This window comes from Littorina saxatilis, linkage group LG7 (genome assembly GCF_037325665.1).
Source record: "Littorina saxatilis isolate snail1 linkage group LG7, US_GU_Lsax_2.0, whole genome shotgun sequence".
Classification (NCBI taxonomy): Eukaryota; Metazoa; Mollusca; class Gastropoda; order Littorinimorpha; family Littorinidae; genus Littorina; species Littorina saxatilis.
In genome coordinates, this window is record NC_090251.1 from 1,750,692 (window position 1) to 1,772,241 (window position 21,550).

Here is a 21,550-nt window from a genome sequence, read left to right on the forward strand (position 1 = left end):
GGTTTCTTGGTTTTATCAGAAATTCATTATTTTGAAGTGAGATAGCGAGGTATTTATCAAAAACAAAATGGTTCAGGCATTTTGAAAATACTGTAACTTCATAAAGTAGGTCATCGAGCACAGGCACCAGCAAGACTGCTTACTGGAGGGTTGAGGGTGTTGACTGCTTACTGAAGGATTGAGGGTGTTGACTGTTTACTGAAGGGTTGAGGGTGTTGACTGTTTACTGAAGGGTTGAGGGTGTTGACTGTTTACTGAAGGGTTGAGGGTGTTGACTGTTTACTGAAGGATTGAGGGTGTTGACTGTTTACTGAAGGGTTGAGGGTGTTGACTGTTTACTGAAGGATTGAGGGTGTTGACTGTTTACTGAAGGATTGAGGGTGTTGACTGTTTACTGAAGGGTTGAGGGTGTTGACTGTTTACTGAAGGATTGAGGGTGTTGACTGTTTACTGAAGGGTTGAGGGTGTTGACTGCTTACTGAAGGGTTGAGGGTGTTGACTGTTCACTGAAGGGTTGAGGGTGTTGACTGTTTACTGAAGGGTTGAGGGTGTTGACTGTTTACTGAAGGATTGAGGGTGTTGACTGTTTACTGAAGGATTGAGGGTGTTGACTGTTTACTGAAGGGTTGAGGGTGTTGACTGTTTACTGAAGGGTTGAGGGTGTTGACTGTTTACTGAAGGGTTGAGGGTGTTGACTGTTCACTGAAGGGTTGAGGGTGTTGACTGTTCACTGAAGGGTTGAGGGTGTTGACTGTTCACTGAAGGGTTGAGGGTGTTGACTGTTTACTGAAGGATTGAGGGTGTTGACTGTTTACTGAAGGATTGAGGGTGTTGACTGTTTACTGAAGGATTGAGGGTGTTGACTGTTTACTGAAGGGTTGAGGGTGTTGACTGTTTACTGAAGGATTGAGGGTGTTGACTGTTTACTGAAGGGTTGAGGGTGTTGACTGTTTACTGAAGGGTTGAGGGTGTTGACTGTTCACTGAAGGGTTGAGGGTGTTGACTGTTCACTGAAGGGTTGAGGGTGTTGACTGCTTACTGAAGGGTTGAGGGTGTTGACTGTTCACTGAAGGGTTGAGGGTGTTGACTGTTTACTGAAGGGTTGAGGGTGTTGACTGCTTACTGAAGGGTTGAGGGTGTTGACTGTTCACTGAAGGGTTGAGGGTGTTGACTGTTCACTGAAGGGTTGAGGGTGTTGACTGTTTACTGAAGGATTGAGGGTGTTGACTGTTTACTGAAGGGTTGAGGGTGTTGACTGTTTACTGAAGGATTGAGGGTGTTGACTGTTTACTGAAGGGTTGAGGGTGTTGACTGCTTACTGAAGGGTTGAGGGTGTTGAAATTAAATAGATAATATAGATAATGGAAAATACTGAATGAATGTACGACGGGTTGCAGAGGGAGAAAAGCACACCTATGATACAGTCAGTCCTGTCTATAACGGGGGGGGGGGGGGGGGGGGTCAAAATGTGATTATGATTGTTTGTGTCATTGAAGTTTACGGACGGGAAAGCTGTTGCCATGTCCTTGTATCCTACTTAATTGTATTTGATCTCAGTCACATGCAGGCTGCGTTAACCCTTACTGTGTGCCGCCCTTTTGACCGGGCAGGGAGAATCTCAGTCACATGCAGGCTGCTTTAACCCTTACTGTGTGCCCCCCTTTTGACCGGGCAGGGACAATCTCAGTCACATGCAGGCTGCTTTAACCCTGACTGTGTGCCCCCCTTTTGACCGGGCAGGGACAATCTCAGTCACATGCAGGCTGCGTTAACCCTCACTGTGTGCCCCCCTTTTGACCGGGCAGGGACAATCTCAGTCACATGCAGGCTGCGTTAACCCTTACTGTGTGCCCCCCTTTTCACCGGGCAGGGACAATCTCAGTCACATGCAGGCTGCGTTAACCCTCACTGTGTGCCCCCCTTTTGACCGGGCAGGGACAATCTCAGTCACATGCAGGCTGCGTTAACCCTCACTGTGTGCCCCCCTTTTGACCGGGCAGGGACAATCTCAGTCACATGCAGGCTGCGTTAACCCTTACTGTGTGCCCCCCTTTTGACCGGGCAGGGACAATCTCAGTCACATGCAGGCTGCGTTAACCCTCACTGTGTGCCCCCCTTTTGACCGGGCAGGGACAATCTCAGTCACATGCAGGCTGCTTTAACCCTGACTGTGTGCCCCCCTTTTGACCGGGCAGGGACAATCTCAGTCACATGCAGGCTGCTTTAACCCTGACTGTGTGCCCCCCTTTTGACCGGGCAGGGACAATCTCAGTCACATGCAGGCTGCTTTAACCCTTACTGTGTGCCGCCCTTTTGACCGGGCAGGGACAATCTCAGTCACATGCAGGCTGCTTTAACCCTGACTGTGTGCCCCCCTTTTGACCGGGCAGGGACAATCTCAGTCACATGCAGGCTGCTTTAACCCTTACTGTGTGCCCCCCTTTTGACCGGGCAGGGACAATCTCAGTCACATGCAGGCTGCTTTAACCCTCACTGTGTGCCCCCCTTTTGACCGGGCAGGGACAATCTCAGTCACATGCAGCCTGCTTTAACCCTTACTGTGTGCCCCCCTTTTGACCGGGCAGGGACAATCTCAGTCACATGCAGGCTGCTTTAACCCTCACTGTGTGCCCCCCTTTTGACCGGGCAGGGACAATCTCAGTCACATGCAGGCTGCGTTAATCCTTACTGTGTGCCCCCCTTTTGACCGGGCAGGGACAATCTCAGTCACATGCAGGCTGCGTTAACCCTCACTGTGTGCCCCCCTTTTGACCGGGCAGGGACAATCTCAGTCACATGCAGGCTGCGTTAACCCTCACTGTGTGCCCCCCTTTTGACCGGGCAGGGACAATCTCAGTCACATGCAGGCTGCTTTAACCCTTACTGTGTGCCCCCCTTTTGACCGGGCAGGGACAATCTCAGTCACATGCAGGCTGCGTTAACCCTTACTGTGTGCCCCCCTTTTGACCGGGCAGGGACAATCTCAGTCACATGCAGGCTGCGTTAACCCTTACTGTGTGCCGCCCTTTTGACCGGGCAGGGACAATCTCAGTCACATGCAGGCTGCGTTAACCCTTACTGTGTGCCCCCCTTTTGACTGGGCAGGGACAATCTCAGTCACATGCAGGCTGCTTTAACCCTTACTGTGTGCCCCCCTTTTGACCGGGCAGGGACAATCTCAGTCACATGCAGGCTGCGTTAACCCTTACTGTGTGCCCCCCTTTTGACCGGGCAGGGACAATCTCAGTCACATGCAGGCTGCGTTAACCCTTACTGTGTGCCCCCCTTTTGACCGGGCAGGGACAATCTCAGTCACATGCAGGCTGCTTTAACCCTTACTGTGTGCCCCCCTTTTGACCGGGCAGGGACAATCTCAGTCACATGCAGGCTGCGTTAACCCTTACTGTGTGCCCCCCTTTTGACCGGGCAGGGACAATCTCAGTCACATGCAGGCTGCTTCAACCCTTACTGTGTGCCCCCCTTTTGACCGGGCAGGGAGAATCTCAGGCACTTGCAGGCTGCGTTAACTCTCACTGTGTGCCCCCCTTTTGACCGGGCAGGGACAATCTCAGTCACATGCAGGCTGCTTCAACCCTTACTGTGTGCCCCCCTTTTGACCGGGCAGGGACAATCTCAGTCACATGCAGGCTGCGTTAACCCTCACTGTGTGCCCCCCTTTTGACCGGGCAGGGACAATCTCAGTCACATGCAGGCTGCTTTAACCCTCACTGTGTGCCCCCCTTTTGACCGGGCAGGGAGAATCTCAGTCACATGCAGGCTGCGTTAACCCTCACTGTGTGCCCCCCTTTTGACCGGGCAGGGACAATCTCAGTCACATGCAGGCTGCGTTAACCCTCACTGTGTGCCCCCCTTTTGACCGGGCAGGGAGAATCTCAGTCACATGCAGGCTGCGTTAACCCTCACTGTGTGCCCCCCTTTTGACCGGGCAGGGACAATCTCAGTCACATGCAGGCTGCGTTAACCCTCACTGTGTGCCCCCCTTTTGACCGGGCAGGGAGAATCTCAGTCACATGCAGGCTGCGTTAACCCTCACTGTGTGCCCCCCTTTTGACCGGGCAGGGACAATCTCAGTCACATGCAGGCTGCGTTAACCCTCACTGTGTGCCCCCCTTTTGACCGGGCAGGGAGAATCTCAGTCACATGCAGGCTGCTTTAACCCTTACTGTGTGCCCCCCTTTTGACCGGGCAGGGACAATCTCAGTCACATGCAGGCTGCGTTAACCCTCACTGTGTGCCCCCCTTTTGACCGGGCAGGGACAATCTCAGTCACATGCAGGCTGCGTTAACCCTCACTGTGTGCCCCCCTTTTGACCGGGCAGGGACAATCTCAGTCACATGCAGGCTGCGTTAACCCTCACTGTGTGCCCCCCTTTTGACCGGGCAGGGACAATCTCAGTCACATGCAGGCTGCGTTAACCCTCACTGTGTGCCCCCCTTTTGACCGGGCAGGGACAATCTCAGTCACATGCAGGCTGCGTTAACCCTCACTGTGTGCCCCCCTTTTGACCGGGCAGGGACAATCTCAGTCACATGCAGGCTGCGTTAACCCTCACTGTGTGCCCCCCTTTTGACCGGGCAGGGACAATCTCAGTCACATGCAGGCTGCGTTAACCCTCACTGTGTGCCCCCCTTTTGACCGGGCAGGGACAATCTCAGTCACATGCAGGCTGCGTTAACCCTCACTGTGTGCCCCCCTTTTGACCGGGCAGGGACAATCTCAGTCACATGCAGGCTGCGTTAACCCTCACTGTGTGCCCCCCTTTTGACCGGGCAGGGACAATCTGTCACATGCAGGCTGCGTTAACCCTCACTGTGTGCCCCCCTTTTGACCGGGCAGGGACAATCTCAGTCACATGCAGGCTGCGTTAACCCTCACTGTGTGCCCCCCTTTTGACCGGGCAGGGACAATCTCAGTCACATGCAGGCTGCGTTAACCCTCACTGTGTGCCCCCCTTTTGACCGGGCAGGGACAATCTCAGTCACATGCAGGCTGCGTTAACCCTCACTGTGTGCCCCCCTTTTGACCGGGCAGGGACAATCTCAGTCACATGCAGGCTGCGTTAACCCTTACTGTGTGCCGCCCTTTTGACCGGGCAGGGAGAATCTCAGGGAGAAACTTGGCACACATGTAGTGGCACCATCCCATGCTAAGCATAGACAGTTGCATGCTTGTCACTTTTGTCTCTAGGGCGTTTCAAACGTTTACAATTCTCAGGTTCTGTTTGCTCTAAAACTGGAACGTATACAGATGAGGATCTTTGTCATCGTTCTGTGACATTTTGGAGAGGCTGCTAGGTGTAGTTATATATCTATTGCATATCAACTGCAACTACCCAGCACACACACCATCACAAACCAGGGTTTCTTGCCGTTTTCCAGGACTGCGTTTTCTCTAGCTCTCTGTCTAGCGCTAGATCAGCTTGACGGCGCGGCGGATTTAAACTAAATGTGTATGTCCTGTCAGGTAAGACACCAAACAAAGTTCATGTGGTAAAACATGTGAAATATCGTTCAGTTTAAGTCACCGTTTGGATTGTTGAAAGTGAATCATGCCGTCAAAAACCGCCAATTTTGAGGGTAAGCCCCGTCGCGATATAACCTTCGTGGTTGAAAACGACGTTAAACACCAAAGAAAGAAAGAAAAGAAAGAGGGTAAGCCGTGGCCGGGGACCAACGACGTCATTCCTAGATATTGCTCAAATCTAAGAAACCCATTTTTGAGCAGAAGAAAGGCGGATCTTCAAATACACTTATGTTCCTGATCAAAACACTCCTGTTTAACACCTGGGCTTTACCCCTGAAAAATATCCTTAACTTATGTTGCTCATGTACACACACACCACCACCACCCTTGTCTCGATATACCGTCTATGTTAAAACATTCAGTCAGAACTTGACTAAATGTAAAACGATCCTGTTTCTGTATAGCTCCAGAACAGGGCAGCGTGGAGAGTGGGCGTGGCGCTGAGGATGACGTCATAGAGGGCGTGGCCATGATCCCGTCATACCGTCTGCTGGTGGCACTCATCGCTCAGCTCGGACTGGTGGGTTCCTTCGCCTCGCAAAGCATCATGGGGGCCTCCCTGCTCACCATGGTCGGCAACGTCACTAACGCTACATCCGACACTCAGGTCAGGGATTTGCACGGCTCCCGTGTGTGTGTGTGTGTGTGTGTGTGTGTGTGTGTGTGTGTGTGTGTGTGTGTATGTGTGTGTGTGTGTGTGTGTGCGTGTGTGCGTGTGCGCGTGTGTGCGTGCGTGCGTGTGCGTGTGTGTATTTGTGTGTGTGCGTGCGTGTGTGCGTGTGTGTGTGTGTGTGTGTGTGTGCGTGTTCGCGTGTGTGTGCGTGTGCGTGTGTGCGTGTGCGTGTGTGCGTGTGTGCGTGTGTGCGTGTGTGTGTGTGTGTGTGTGCGCGTGTGTGTGTGTGTGCGCGTGCGTGCGTGCGTGCGTGTGTCTGTCTGCATCTTTGTCTGAGCTGTGTGTGTCTGTGCCACGGTGTACATGCTTGAATGCGTGCGCGAGTGCATGTATGCATTATGTCGTGTCTCAATCCCAGACATCTCATGTGACAGTGGCACTACCCGTGGGACACAAAAACCCAGACATGGATCCTCGCGGTCTTCTTCAGCGGCTATTACGTCATTCAGATCCCGGCAGGCCTGATGACGCACCGTGTGGGGGGCAAGCGGGTGGCTGTGTGGGGTGCCGTCTCCCTAGCCGTGCTGCAGGGCGTGTCGATATACGTGCCGCGCTTCGGGCCCTCGCCCTTCCTCGTCACCATGGCGCTGGCCGGGGTCGCCAATGTCAGTATTTATTTCATTTTTACATTTAGTCAAGTTTTGACTAAATGTTTTAACGTAGAGGGGGGAATCGAGACGAGGGTCGTGGTGTATGTGTGTGTGTGTGTGTCTGTGTGCGTGTGTGTGTGTGTGCGTGTGTGTGTGTGTGTGTGTGTGTGTGTGTGTGTGTGTGTGTGTGTGTGTGTGTGTGTGTGTGTGTATGTGTGTCTCTCTGTGTGTGTAGAACGATTCAGAGAAAACTACTGGACCGATCTTCATGAAACTTGACATGAGAGATCCTGAGTATAGTATTTCCAGACATTTTTTCATTTTTTTGATAAATGTCTTTGATGACGTCATATCCGGCTTTTCGTGAAAGTTGAGGCGGCACTGTCAGGCTCTCATTTTTCAACCAAATTGGTTGAAATTTTGGTCAAGTAATCTTCGACGACGGACTTTGGTATTGCATTTCAGCTTGGAGGCTTAAAAATTAATTAATGAGTTTGCTCATTAAAGTGGGTCATTAAAATCGATTTTTCGCAAACAGATTTAAAATTGATTGCTTCGTATTTTTCATCATATTCTGAATCTAAAAATATATATATATATATTTATATATATGTCATGTTTACTCTTAAAATGTGATCACAATTAACGAAAATAGATTAATTAGTTTTACGATAAAAATTTAAGAAATCGATCCAAAAATGATTTCATTTTATTCTTTATCATTTCCTGATTCCAAAAACGTATAGATATGATAGGTTGTATTCAAAACAAGCTTCGAAAGTTAACAAGAATACAAAACAAGTCGCGTAAGGCGAAATTACTACATTTAGTCAAGCTGTGGAACTCGCAGAATGAAATTGAACGTAGTCCGCCGCTAGTGCAAAAGGCAGTGAAAGTGACGAGCCTGTTTGGCGCGGTAGTGGTTGCGCTGTGCTTCATAGCACGCTTTACTGTACCTCTCTTCGTTTTAACTTTCTGAGCGTGTTTTTAATCCAAACATATCATATCTATATGTTTTTGGAATCAGGAACCGACAAGGAAGAAGATAAATTGTTTTTAAATTGATTTCGAAAATGTAATTGTGATCATAATTTTAATTTTTTTTAAATTTTCAGAGCTTGTTTTTAATCCAAATATAAGAAAATGATGAAGAATAAGATGAACGTAAATTTGGATCGTTTTATAAAAAAATTTTTTTTTTTACAATTTTCAGATTTTTAATGACCAAAGTCATTATTTAATTTTTAATTTGGCGTGACCAATGTCAGCATGACCTTATTGTATGGCGTGACCAATGTCAGTATGACCTTATTGTCTGGCGTGACCAATGTCAGTATGACCTTATTGTCTGGCGTGACCAATGTCAGTATGACCTTATTGTCTGGCGTGACCAATGTCAGTATGACCTTATTGTCTGGCGTGACCAATGTCAGCATGACCTTATTGTCTGGCGTGACCAATGTCAGCATGACCTTATCGTCTGGCGTGACCAATGTCAGCATGACCTTATTGTATGGCGTGACCAATGTCAGTATGACCTTATTGTCTGGCGTGACCAATGTCAGTATGACCTTATTGTCTGGCGTGACCAATGTCAGCATGACCTTATTGTCTGGGGCGACCAATGTCAATATGACCTTATTGTCTGGTTTAAAAATCCTTGACACGTTGGGTTTCGATTTAGCTTTTATGCTCCCTTCGGGTGACGTTCCTAATTTTGTTCAGTAAAATTGGTTTAATTTAAATATGTGTAATGTTAAACTTGTGGGGTCCTGATTTGGCCTATATGGTCCGCTGGACCCAAAAAACAACAACTAACTAACTATTGTCTGGTGTGACCAATGTCAGTATGACCTTATTGTCTGGGGCGACCAATGTCAGTATGATCTTATCGTCTGGGGCGACCAATGTCAGTATGACCTTATTGTCTGGGGCGACCAATGTCAGTATGACCTTATTGTTTGGGGCGACCAATGTCAGTATGACCTTATTGTCTGGCGTGACCAATGTCAGTATGACCTTATTGTCTGGCGTGACCAATGTCAGTATGACCTTATTGTCTGGCGTGACCAATGTCAGCATGACCTTATTGTCTGGCGTGACCAATGTCAGTATGACAAAAAATCTTTTATTTTTGTTGCTTTCGTTTTGTTTACCATATGCATGCAGGTTGCTTCTACTCAGTCTTTCCTTTTTTCACATTCCTAACTTTTCAAATCGACTTGGAAGTGACCCATGTCAGTATGACCTTATCGTCTGGGGAGTTGGCAGTTGCCTGTTACACATTTGAAAGGCTTTGTTACATCAATGCAAATGTGTGTGTTGTAGTCCAGACAATATTGTGTTGGCAAATGTGTGCATGCCAGGGACCGGTGGATGGTTCTGTGAATAGGATTGGATTTGTGACGTGTGCTATGCTTATGACGTTGCCGTGACTATGACGAGTGTTGTATTTGTGACGCGTGCTATTTCTGCGATTTTGCTCTGACTGTGACGTACTATTGTATTTGTGACGTGTGCTTTGCCCCCCGCGGGTTAGGGGGAAGAATTTACCCGATGCTCCCCAGCATGTCGTAAGAGGCGACTAACGGATTCTGTTTCTCCTATTACCCTTGTTAAGTGTTTCTTGTATAGAATATAGTCAATGTTTGTAAAGATTTTAGTTAAGCAGTATGTAAGAAATGTTAAGTCCTTTGTACTGGAAACTTGCATTCGCCCAGGAAGGTAATATACTGTAATACGTTGCAAGCCCCTGGAGCAATTTTTTTATTAGTGCTTTTGTGAACAAGAAACAATTAACAAGTGGCTCTATCCCATCTCCCCCCCCTTTCCCCGTCGCGATATAACCTTCGTGGTTGAAAACGACGTTAAACACCAAATAAAGAAACAAAGAAAGAACGTGTGCTATGCCTTTGACGTTGCTGTGTCTATGACGTGTGTTCGATTCGTGACGGGTGCTATGTCTACGAGGTTGTTGTGACTGTGACGTATATTCTACCTGTGACGTGTGCTATGCCTACGACGTTGCTGTGACTGTGACGCATATTGTATTTTAGACGTGTGCTGTGTCTTCGACGTTGCTGTGACTGTGACGTGTGTTGTATTTGTGACGTTTGCTATGTTCACGATGTTGCAGTGACTGTGACGTATATTGTATGTGTGACGTGTGCTATGTCTACGACGTTGCTGTGACTGTGACGTATATTGTATTTGTGACGTTTGCTTTGTCTACGAGGTTGCTGTTACTGTGACGTATAAAAAAAAAAATTATTGTATTTGTGACGTGTGCTCTATATTTGCGACGTTGTCCTGACTATTGTATCTGTGACGTGTGTTTATATTTGCGACGTTGCTGTGACTGTGATGTATATTGTATTTGTGACGTGTGCTGTGTCTATGACGTAGCTTTGACTGACGTGTGCTGGATTTGTACCTTGTGCTATGCCTATAATTTGTGACGTGTGCTATGTCTATGACGTTTCTGCGACTGTGACGTGTGCTATGTCTATGACACCACCCGCGGGTTAGGGGGAGTCCCATATTGGTTGGGACGAGAAAGAATTGACCCGATGCTCCCCAGCATGTCGTAAGAGGCGACTAACGGATTCTGTTTCTCCTTTTACCCTTGTTAAGTGTTTCTTGTATAGAATATAGTCAATTTTTGTAAAGATTTTAGTCAAGCAGTATGTAAGAAATGTTAAGTCCTTTGTACTGGAAACTTGCATTCTCCTAGTAGGGTAATATATTGTACTACGTTGCAAGCCCCTGGAGCCAATTTTTGATTAGTGCTTTTGTGCACAAGAAACAATTGACAAGTGGCTCTATCCCATCTCCCCCCTTCCCCCGTCGCGATATAACCTTCGTGGTTGAAAACGACGTAAAACACCAAATAAAGATGCTATGTCTATGACGTATGCTGTGCCTGTGACGTATGCTGTGCCTGTGACGTATGCTATGTCTATGACGTATGCTGTGCCTGTGACGCGTGCAGGGGTGTATGTACGTGCCCCTGTTGGACGTGCTGGCCAGGTGGGTGCCGCCACAAGAGTCCAGTACGCTGGTCAACCTGGCCGTGTCAGGTAACTCCGCATAGCTTCACCACAGGTCTTACTTCCCTTACCTAGCTGACTCCGGGATGTTCCCCCGGATAAGATTTTTAACTTTTAAAAGAGATCAAGATTTGTAACAAGATTTGAAGTACAAAACGCGAAAGTTCAGGGCTCCCCATGCTGCGCGTCCCTGCGTCCTATACGCACTAGAAGCCGAAACCACGTACTAGAAATGTATTGAGGGGGTCCCGGGACGCACTAAAACCATAAAGAGCGGGTCCAAGGACGCCCTATATTAACGTTATCGTGCATACCCTTGGTACTGTGTTCAGACTGTTGTCAGTTACATTCATGCGCCTTTGCGCACACACACACAAACACACATTTTTTTTGTTTTGTTTGCTTAACGCCCAGCCGACCACGAAGGGCCATATCAGGGCGGTGCTGCTTTGACATATAACGTGCGCCACACACAAGACAGAAGTCGCAGCACAGGCTTCATGTCTCATGCACCCAGTCACATTATTCTGACACCGGACCAACCAGTCCTAGCACTAACCCCATAATGCCAGACGCCAGGCGGAGCAGCCACTAGATTGCCAATTTTAAAGTCTTAGGTATGACCCGGCCGGGGTTCGAACCCACGACCTCCCGATCACGGGGCGGACGCCTTACCACTAGGCCAACCGTGCCGGTTACACACACATATCCAGGGGCACATTGGCAGACTTTGAATTTTAGGCCCCTGGAGTTTTGGACCCTCTAGCCTAAAACTCTGCTGAGGGGGTCCATGGACCCTCTAACAAATCAAAGTGGGGGTCCCGGGACCCTGCAGGAGAGGCGTGCGTGGGGAGCCCTGTTCGTTGTAATGAAGCTCTTTGAGGTGTGTCCATGTGTTGATTGGTTTGCTAATTGTACTGATGGAGGCAAGGAAAACATACATTAATTATGATGCCGATGATTGTGTCCATGTGCTGAATATTGTGTAAAGAAAGAGGAATGGTGGTAGGTAACACAGACTGACAGATTGAAGTAAAGAAAGAGGAATGGTGGTAGGTAACACAGACTGACAGATTGAAGCGAACACAAAAGCAAAGTTGGCGTTTCTTGAACCTTTTTTTCGGTTATTACTGTTGGTCTTAAATGTTAAACCAATAGGCGTGTTTGTATTCATGAAAACTTGAATATAATTATTTATGGAATACTTCCCTTTGGTTGTTTGATATCTTAACAACGCTCTGCCTCATTCTATTTAAGATTCTTAAATGTTAAACCAATAGGCGTGTTTGTATTCATGAAAACTTGAATATAATTATTTATGGAATACTTCCCTTTGGTTGTTTGATATCTTAACAACGCTCTGCCTCATTCTATTTAAGATTCTTAAATGTTAAACCAATAGGCGTGTATGTATCCATGAAAACTTGCATAGTCGCTTGTCTTAATGGTGGGTGGTGTCCATGTTCTCACAGCGTGTTTGCTCCACTGACTGTCTGTGTGGTGTGCAGGTGTTGGTATCGGGATCGCCTTTGTGTACGGCCTGTCAGCCTTCACCAGTGAGCTGCAACTCTTCGGGGGGTGGCCTTTCAACTTCATGGCACTAGGTAACCTTCTTCTTCTTTTTTGTCTTTGTTCATGGGCTGAAACTCCCACGTTCACTCATGTTTTTGCACGAGTGGATTTTTGCGTGTATAACCGTTTTTACCCCACCATTCAGGCAGCCATATCATACGCCGATTTCGGGGGAAGCATGCTGGGTATTTGCGTGTTTCTAAAACCCACCGAACTCTGACATGGGTTACAGGATCTTTTCCGTGCGCACTTAGTCGTGTGCCTGCGTGTGCACATGAAGGCTCTAGCAGGTCTGCACATACGTTGACCTGGGAGATCGGACAAATATCCACCCTTACCCTACGAGGCAGCCGCGGCCGGGATTTGAACTCAGGACCTTCCGATTGGGAGTCCGATGTCTTATCCACTACGCCACTGCGCCTGTCACTATGTAAACAACTGCAATAGGGGCCACATGAGTTGTCTCTGACGGGTCATCGTAGAATGGCCTTTAAACTTAATATGATCGAGAGTGAAGACTGTGATCCTACTGCCATGTGTGTTGCTGGTTGTTAATGTTGCGGAGACTGAATTCAAGTCGTTTCATTTGGAGAAAGAAAAAAAAAGTTCGTCAGTGTCGTTGTGTTTTTTTTTTCTCAGGGGTGTATCATATTTAAAGAGATAATACCCTCAGATCGCTTCCAAAATTATATTAGAAATAATGTTACCGCGCAGGAAGACTGCCTCCACTTGGCAAAAGAAAGTAATTTAAAATTTCAAATCAATGTGGTAGACTAGGCCAAGAAAGGGCGGTCTTTGTGATGATAATATAGGCTTACTTCCGCTCAGTTGCTTTCCTTGTGTGTGTACGTGATGAACGTTACTAGGGGGTTGCGTCATAGATGGCGCTCCCGTTTTTCCGCAAAGCAGCGCGTTGGATTACGTTTTGTTTCCAACACCCAAAAGAGGCAGCGCCGCGAAGCTTATTCGCGCACTTTGATTTAATTAATGACCATACTTGGCATTCGACCAAACCGTGCCGTGCGTCTAGATTGAGGCACAGTGGATTCCCTACATTCTGTCATCGTGTGTGTGCGTGTGTGTGTGTGTGTGTGTGTGTGTGTGTGTGTGTGTGTGTGCGGGCGTGTGTGTTATGTGTGCGTGCGTGCCTGCGTGTGTGAGTGTGTGTGTGTGTGTGTGTGTGTGTGTGTGTGTGTGTGTGTGTTACAGGTGTGTTGCTACTGGTGTTCGCGGTGTTGCTGTGGGTGCTGGTGAGCGACAAACCGGAGCAGTGTGCCTTCATCAGCGCCAAGGAACGTCACTACATCATATCCAGCCAGAAGCGACACAACCCCGCCAACCAGTCATCCAACGTCACTGGCTACGTGAGATTTGTTTGGCAAAGCTTTCTTTCGTTTATGTCTTGTTTTTTGCAAAGCTTTCTTTCGTTTATGTCTTGTTTGGCAAAGCTTTCTTTCGTTTATGTCTTGTTTTTTGCAAAGCTTTCTTTCGTTTATGTCTTGTTTGGCAAAGCTTTCTTTCGTTTATGTCTTGTTTGGCAAAGCTTTCTTTCGTTTATGTCTTGTTTGGCAAAGATTTCTTTCGTTTATGTCTTGTTTGGCAAAGCTTTTTTTCGTTTATGTCTTGTTTGGTAAAGCTTTCTGACCTCTGCGTCTTGTTTTTCAAGCCTTCTTGTCATTATGTCTTGATTTGAAAAGCCTTCTTGTCATGTTGTCTTGATTTGAAAAGCCTTCTTGTCATGTCTTGTGTTACAAAGCCTTCTTGTCATGTTGTCTTGTGTTACATAGCCTTCTTGTCATGTTGTCTTGTGTTACAAAGCCTTCTTGTCATGTTGTCTTGTGTTACAAAGCCTTCTTGTCATGTTGTCTTGTGTTACATAGCCTTCTTGTCATGTTGTCTTGTGTTACAAAGCCTTCTTGTCATGTTGTCTTGTGTTACAAAGCCTTCTTGTCATGTTGTCTTGATTTGAAAAGCCTTCTTGTCATGTCTTGTGTTACAAAGCCTTCTTGTCATGTTGTCTTGTGTTACAAAGCCTTCTTGTCATGTCTTGTGTTACATAGCCTTCTTGTCATGTCTTGTGTTACAAAGCCTTCTTGTCATGTTGTCTTGTGTTACATAGCCTTCTTGTCATGTTGTCTTGTGTTACAAAGCCTTCTTGTCATGTCTTGTGTTACATAGCCTTCTTGTCATGTCTTGTGTTACAAAGCCTTCTTGTCATGTCTTGTGTTACAAAGCCTTCTTGTCATGTTGTCTTGTGTTACAAAGCCTTCTTGTCATGTCTTGTGTTACAAAGCCTTCTTGTCATGTTGTCTTGTGTTACAAAGCCTTCTTGTCATGTTGTCTTGTGTTACAAAGCCTTCTTGTCATGTTGTCTTGTGTTACAAAGCCTTCTTGTCATGTTGTCTTGTGTTACATAGCCTTCTTGTCATGTTGTCTTGTGTTACAAAGCCTTCTTGTCGTGTTGTCTTGTGTTACAAAGCCTTCTTGTCATGTTGTCTTGTGTTACAAAGCCTTCTTGTCATGTCTTGTGTTACAAAGCCGTCTTGTCATGTCTTGTGTTACATAGCCTTCTTGTCATGTTGTCTTGTGTTACATAGCCTTCTTGTCATGTTGTCTTGTGTTACAAAGCCTTCTTGTCATGTCTTGTGTTACAAAGCCTTCTTGTCATGTTGTATTGTGTTACAAAGCCTTCTTGTCATGTTGTCTTGTGTTACAAAGCCTTCTTGTCATGTATTGTGTTACAAAGCCTTCTTGTCATGTATTGTGTTACAAAGCCTTCTTGTCATGTATTGTGTTACAAAGCCTTCTTGTCATGTTGTATTGTGTTACAAAGCCTTCTTGTCATGTTGTATTGTGTTACAAAGCCTTCTTGTCATGTATTGTGTTACAAAGCCTTCTTGTCATGTTGTCTTGTATTACAAAGCCTTCTTGTCATGTATTGTGTTACAAAGCCTTCTTGTCATGTATTGTGTTACATAGCCTTCTTGTCATGTTGTCTTGTGTTACATAGCCTTCTTGTCATGTATTGTGTTACAAAGCCGTCTTGTCATGTTGTCTTGTGTTACATAGCCTTCTTGTCATGTCTTGTGTTACAAAGCCTTCTTGTCATGTCTTGTGTTACATAGCCTTCTTGTCATGTCTTGTGTTACAAAGCCATCTTGTCATGTCTTGTGTTACAAAGCCATCTTGTCATGTCTTGTGTTACAAAGCCTTCTTGTCATGTTGTATTGTGTTACATAGCCTTCTTGTCATGTTGTATTGTGTTACAAAGCCTTCTTGTCATGTATTGTGTTACAAAGCCTTCTTGTCATGTTGTATTGTGTTACAAAGCCTTCTTGTCATGTTGTCTTGTGTTACATAGCCTTCTTGTCATGTTGTATTGTGTTACATAGCCTTCTTGTCATGTTGTCTTGTGTTACAAAGCCTTCTTGTCATGTTGTCTTGTGTTACAAAGCCTTCTTGTCATGTTGTCTTGTGTTACAAAGCCTTCTTGTCATGTTGTCTTGTGTTACAAAGCCTTCTTGTCATGTTGTCTTGTGTTACAAATCCTTCTTGTCATGTCTTGTGTTACAAAGCCTTCTTGTCATGTATTGTGTTACATAGCCTTCTTGTCATGTATTGTGTTACAAAGCCTTCTTGTCATGTCTTGTGTTACAAAGCCTTCTTGTCATGTATTGTGTTACATAGCCTTCTTGTCATGTTGTCTTGTGTTACAAAGCCTTCTTGTCATGTTGTATTGTGTTACAAAGCCGTCTTGTCATGTCTTGTGTTACAAAGCCTTCTTGTCATGTCTTGTGTTACAAAGCCTTCTTGTCATGTTGTCTTGTGTTACATAGCCTTCTTGTCATGTTGTATTGTGTTACAAAGCCTTCTTGTCATGTTGTATTGTGTTACAAAGCCTTCTTGTCATGTTGTCTTGTGTTACAAAGCCTTCTTGTCATGTTGTCTTGTGTTACAAAGCCTTCTTGTCATGTTGTCTTGTGTTACAAAGCCTTCTTGTCATGTCTTGTGTTACAAAGCCTTCTTGTCATGTATTGTGTTACAAAGCCTTCTTGTCATGTATTGTGTTACAAAGCCTTCTTGTCATGTATTGTGTTACAAAGCCTTCTTGTCATGTCTTGTGTTACAAAGCCTTCTTGTCATGTATTGTGTTACAAAGCCTTCTTGTCATGTATTGTGTTACAAAGCCTTCTTGTCATGTATTGTGTTACATAGCCTTCTTGTCATGTTGTCTTGTGTTACAAAGCCTTCTTGTCATGTTGTATTGTGTTACAAAGCCGTCTTGTCATGTCTTGTGTTACAAAGCCTTCTTGTCATGTTGTATTGTGTTACAAAGCCTTCTTGTCATGTATTGTGTTACAAAGCCTTCTTGTCATGTTGTCTTGTGTTACAAAGCCTTCTTGTCATGTTGTCTTGTGTTACAAAGCCTTCTTGTCATGTCTTGTGTTACAAAGCCTTCTTGTCATGTATTGTGTTACATAGCCTTCTTGTCATGTATTGTGTTACAAAGCCTTCTTGTCATGTCTTGTGTTACAAAGCCTTCTTGTCATGTATTGTGTTACATAGCCTTCTTGTCATGTTGTCTTGTGTTACAAAGCCTTCTTGTCATGTTGTATTGTGTTACAAAGCCGTCTTGTCATGTCTTGTGTTACAAAGCCTTCTTGTCATGTTGTATTGTGTTACAAAGCCTTCTTGTCATGTTGTATTGTGTTACAAAGCCTTCTTGTCATGTTGTCTTGTGTTACAAAGCCTTCTTGTCATGTTGTCTTGTGTTACAAAGCCTTCTTGTCATGTATTGTGTTACAAAGCCTTCTTGTCATGTCTTGTGTTACAAAGCCTTCTTGTCATGTATTGTGTTACAAAGCCTTCTTGTCATGTATTGTGTTACAAAGCCGTCTTGTCATGTTGTCTTGTGTTACAAAGCCTTCTTGTCATGTTGTATTGTGTTACAAAGCCGTCTTGTCATGTTGTATTGTGTTACATAGCCGTCTTGTCATGTTGTATTGTGTTACAAAGCCTTCTTGTCATGTTGTCTTGTGTTACATAGCCTTCTTGTCATGTCTTGTGTTACAAAGCCTTCTTGTCATGTTGTCTTGTGTTACAAAGCCTTCTTGTCATGTCTTGTGTTACAAAGCCTTCTTGTCATGTTGTATTGTGTTACAAAGCCGTCTTGTCATGTTGTCTTGTGTTACAAAGCCTTCTTGTCATGTTGTATTGTGTTACAAAGCCGTCTTGTCATGTTGTATTGTGTTACATAGCCGTCTTGTCATGTTGTATTGTGTTACAAAGCCTTCTTGTCATGTTGTATTGTGTTACAAAGCCTTCTTGTCATGTTGTATTGTGTTACAAAGCCTTCTTGTCATGTTGTCTTGTGTTACATAGCCGTCTTGTCATGTTGTCTTGTGTTACAAAGCCTTCTTGTCATGTTGTCTTGTGTTACATAGCCTTCTTGTCATGTATTGTGTTACATAGCCTTCTTGTCATGTATTGTGTTACAAAGCCTTGTCATGTTGTATTGTGTTACATAGCCTTCTTGTCATGTATTGTGTTACATAGCCTTCTTGTCATGTATTGTGTTACAAAGCCTTGTCATGTTGTATTGTGTTACATAGCCTTCTTGTCATGTATTGTGTTACAAAGCCTTCTTGTCATGTATTGTGTTACATAGCCTTCTTGTCATGTTGTATTGTGTTACAAAGCCTTCTTGTCATGTTGTATTGTGTTACAAAGCCTTCTTGTCATGTTGTCTTGTATTACATAGCCTTCTTGTCATGTTGTCTTGTGTTACATAGCCTTCTTGTCATGTTGTCTTGTGTTACAAAGCCGTCTTGTCATGTTGTCTTGTGTTACAAAGCCTTCTTGTCATGTATTGTGTTACATAGCCTTCTTGTCATGTCTTGTGTTACACAGCCTTCTTGTCATGTTGTATTGTGTTACATAGCCTTCTTGTCATGTTGTCTTGTGTTACATAGCCTTCTTGTCATGTTGTATTGTGTTACAAAGCCTTCTTGTCATGTTGTCTTGTGTTACAAAGCCTTCTTGTCATGTTGTATTGTGTTACAAAGCCTTCTTGTCATGTATTGTGTTACAAAGCCTTCTTGTCATGTATTGTGTTACAAAGCCTTCTTGTCATGTTGTATTGTGTTACATAGCCTTCTTGTCATGTCTTGTGTTACAAAGCCTTCTTGTCATGTTGTATTGTGTTACAAAGCCTTCTTGTCATGTTGTCTTGTGTTACAAAGCCTTCTTGTCATGTATTGTGTTACAAAGCCTTCTTGTCATGTATTGTGTTACAAAGCCTTCTTGTCATGTATTGTGTTACAAAGCCTTCTTGTCATGTTGTATTGTGTTACAAAGCCTTCTTGTCATGTTGTATTGTGTTACATAGCCTTCTTGTCATGTCTTGTGTTACAAAGCCTTCTTGTCATGTATTGTGTTACAAAGCCTTCTTGTCATGTATTGTGTTACAAAGCCTTCTTGTCATGTATTGTGTTACATAGCCGTCTTGTCATGTTGTATTGTGTTACAAAGCCTTCTTGTCATGTATTGTGTTACAAAGCCTTCTTGTCATGTATTGTGTTACAAAGCCTTCTTGTCATGTTGTCTTGTATTACAAAGCCTTCTTGTCATGTATTGTGTTACAAAGCCTTCTTGTCATGTATTGTGTTACATAGCCTTCTTGTCATGTTGTCTTGTGTTACATAGCCTTCTTGTCATGTATTGTGTTACAAAGCCGTCTTGTCATGTTGTCTTGTGTTACATAGCCTTCTTGTCATGTCTTGTGTTACAAAGCCTTCTTGTCATGTCTTGTGTTACATAGCCTTCTTGTCATGTCTTGTGTTACAAAGCCATCTTGTCATGTCTTGTGTTACAAAGCCATCTTGTCATGTCTTGTGTTACAAAGCCTTCTTGTCATGTTGTATTGTGTTACATAGCCTTCTTGTCATGTTGTATTGTGTTACAAAGCCTTCTTGTCATGTATTGTGTTACAAAGCCTTCTTGTCATGTTGTATTGTGTTACAAAGCCTTCTTGTCATGTTGTCTTGTGTTACATAGCCTTCTTGTCATGTTGTATTGTGTTACATAGCCTTCTTGTCATGTTGTCTTGTGTTACAAAGCCTTCTTGTCATGTTGTCTTGTGTTACAAAGCCGTCTTGTCATGTCTTGTGTTACAAAGCCTTCTTGTCATGTCTTGTGTTACAAAGCCTTCTTGTCATGTTGTCTTGTGTTACATAGCCTTCTTGTCATGTTGTCTTGTATTACATAGCCTTCTTGTCATGTTGTCTTGTGTTACATAGCCTTCTTGTCATGTTGTCTTGTGTTACAAAGCCGTCTTGTCATGTTGTCTTGTGTTACAAAGCCTTCTTGTCATGTTGTCTTGTGTTACAAAGCCTTCTTGTCATGTTGTCTTGTGTTACAAAGCCTTCTTGTCATGTTGTCTTGTGTTACAAATCCTTCTTGTCATGTCTTGTGTTACAAAGCCTTCTTGTCATGTATTGTGTTACATAGCCTTCTTGTCATGTATTGTGTTACAAAGCCTTCTTGTCATGTCTTGTGTTACAAAGCCTTCTTGTCATGTATTGTGTTACATAGCCTTCTTGTCATGTTGTCTTGTGTTACAAAGCCTTCTTGTCATGTTGTATTGTGTTACAAAGCCGTCTTGTCATGTCTTGTGTTACAAAGCCTTCTTGTCATGTCTTGTGTTACAAAGCCTTCTTGTCATGTTGTCTTGTGTTACATAGCCTTCTTGTCATGTTGTATTGTGTTACAAAGCCTTCTTGTCATGTTGTATTGTGTTACAAAGCCTTCTTGTCATGTTGTCTTGTGTTACAAAGCCTTCTTGTCATGTTGTCTTGTGTTACAAAGCCTTCTTGTCATGTATTGTGTTACAAAGCCTTCTTGTCATGTCTTGTGTTACAAAGCCTTCTTGTCATGTATTGTGTTACAAAGCCTTCTTGTCATGTATTGTGTTACAAAGCCTTCTTGTCATGTTGTCTTGTGTTACAAAGCCTTCTTGTCATGTTGTATTGTGTTACAAAGCCTTCTTGTCATGTATTGTGTTACAAAGCCTTCTTGTCATGTCTTGTGTTACAAAGCCTTCTTGTCATGTATTGTGTTACAAAGCCTTCTTGTCATGTATTGTGTTACAAAGCCTTCTTGTCATGTATTGTGTTACATAGCCTTCTTGTCATGTTGTCTTGTGTTACAAAGCCTTCTTGTCATGTTGTATTGTGTTACAAAGCCGTCTTGTCATGTCTTGTGTTACAAAGCCTTCTTGTCATGTTGTATTGTGTTACAAAGCCGTCTTGTCATGTATTGTGTTACAAAGCCTTCTTGTCATGTTGTATTGTGTTACAAAGCCTTCTTGTCATGTTGTCTTGTGTTACAAAGCCTTCTTGTCATGTTGTCTTGTGTTACAAAGCCTTCTTGTCATGTCTTGTGTTACAAAGCCTTCTTGTCATGTATTGTGTTACATAGCCTTCTTGTCATGTATTGTGTTACAAAGCCTTCTTGTCATGTCTTGTGTTACAAAGCCTTCTTGTCATGTATTGTGTTACATAGCCTTCTTGTCATGTTGTCTTGTGTTACAAAGCCTTCTTGTCATGTTGTATTGTGTTACAAAGCCGTCTTGTCATGTCTTGTGTTACAAAGCCTTCTTGTCATGTTGTATTGTGTTACAAAGCCTTCTTGTCATGTTGTATTGTGTTACAAAGCCTTCTTGTCATGTTGTCTTGTGTTACAAAGCCTTCTTGTCATGTTGTCTTGTGTTACAAAGCCTTCTTGTCATGTATTGTGTTACAAAGCCTTCTTGTCATGTCTTGTGTTACAAAGCCTTCTTGTCATGTATTGTGTTACAAAGCCTTCTTGTCATGTATTGTGTTACAAAGCCGTCTTGTCATGTTGTCTTGTGTTACAAAGCCTTCTTGTCATGTTGTATTGTGTTACAAAGCCGTCTTGTCATGTTGTATTGTGTTACATAGCCGTCTTGTCATGTTGTATTGTGTTACAAAGCCTTCTTGTCATGTTGTCTTGTGTTACATAGCCTTCTTGTCATGTCTTGTGTTACAAAGCCTTCTTGTCATGTTGTCTTGTGTTACAAAGCCTTCTTGTCATGTCTTGT

At 44.3% G+C, this 21,550-nt stretch overlaps 1 protein-coding gene across 1 annotated transcript in view; it reads left to right on the forward strand.

Annotated features, from left to right (window-relative positions):
* The window catches only part of LOC138970273 (sialin-like), a 50,053-nt gene that overhangs the window by 1,746 nt on the left and 26,757 nt on the right, over positions 1-21,550 (forward strand). The window contains exons 2-6 of the mRNA XM_070342767.1: positions 5,950-6,152; positions 6,593-6,823; positions 10,800-10,887; positions 12,366-12,461; positions 13,639-13,793. Of these exons, the coding sequence (XP_070198868.1) occupies positions 5,950-6,152; positions 6,593-6,823; positions 10,800-10,887; positions 12,366-12,461; positions 13,639-13,793 (773 nt within the window). The remainder of the gene's footprint in view (positions 1-5,949; positions 6,153-6,592; positions 6,824-10,799; positions 10,888-12,365; positions 12,462-13,638; positions 13,794-21,550) is intronic.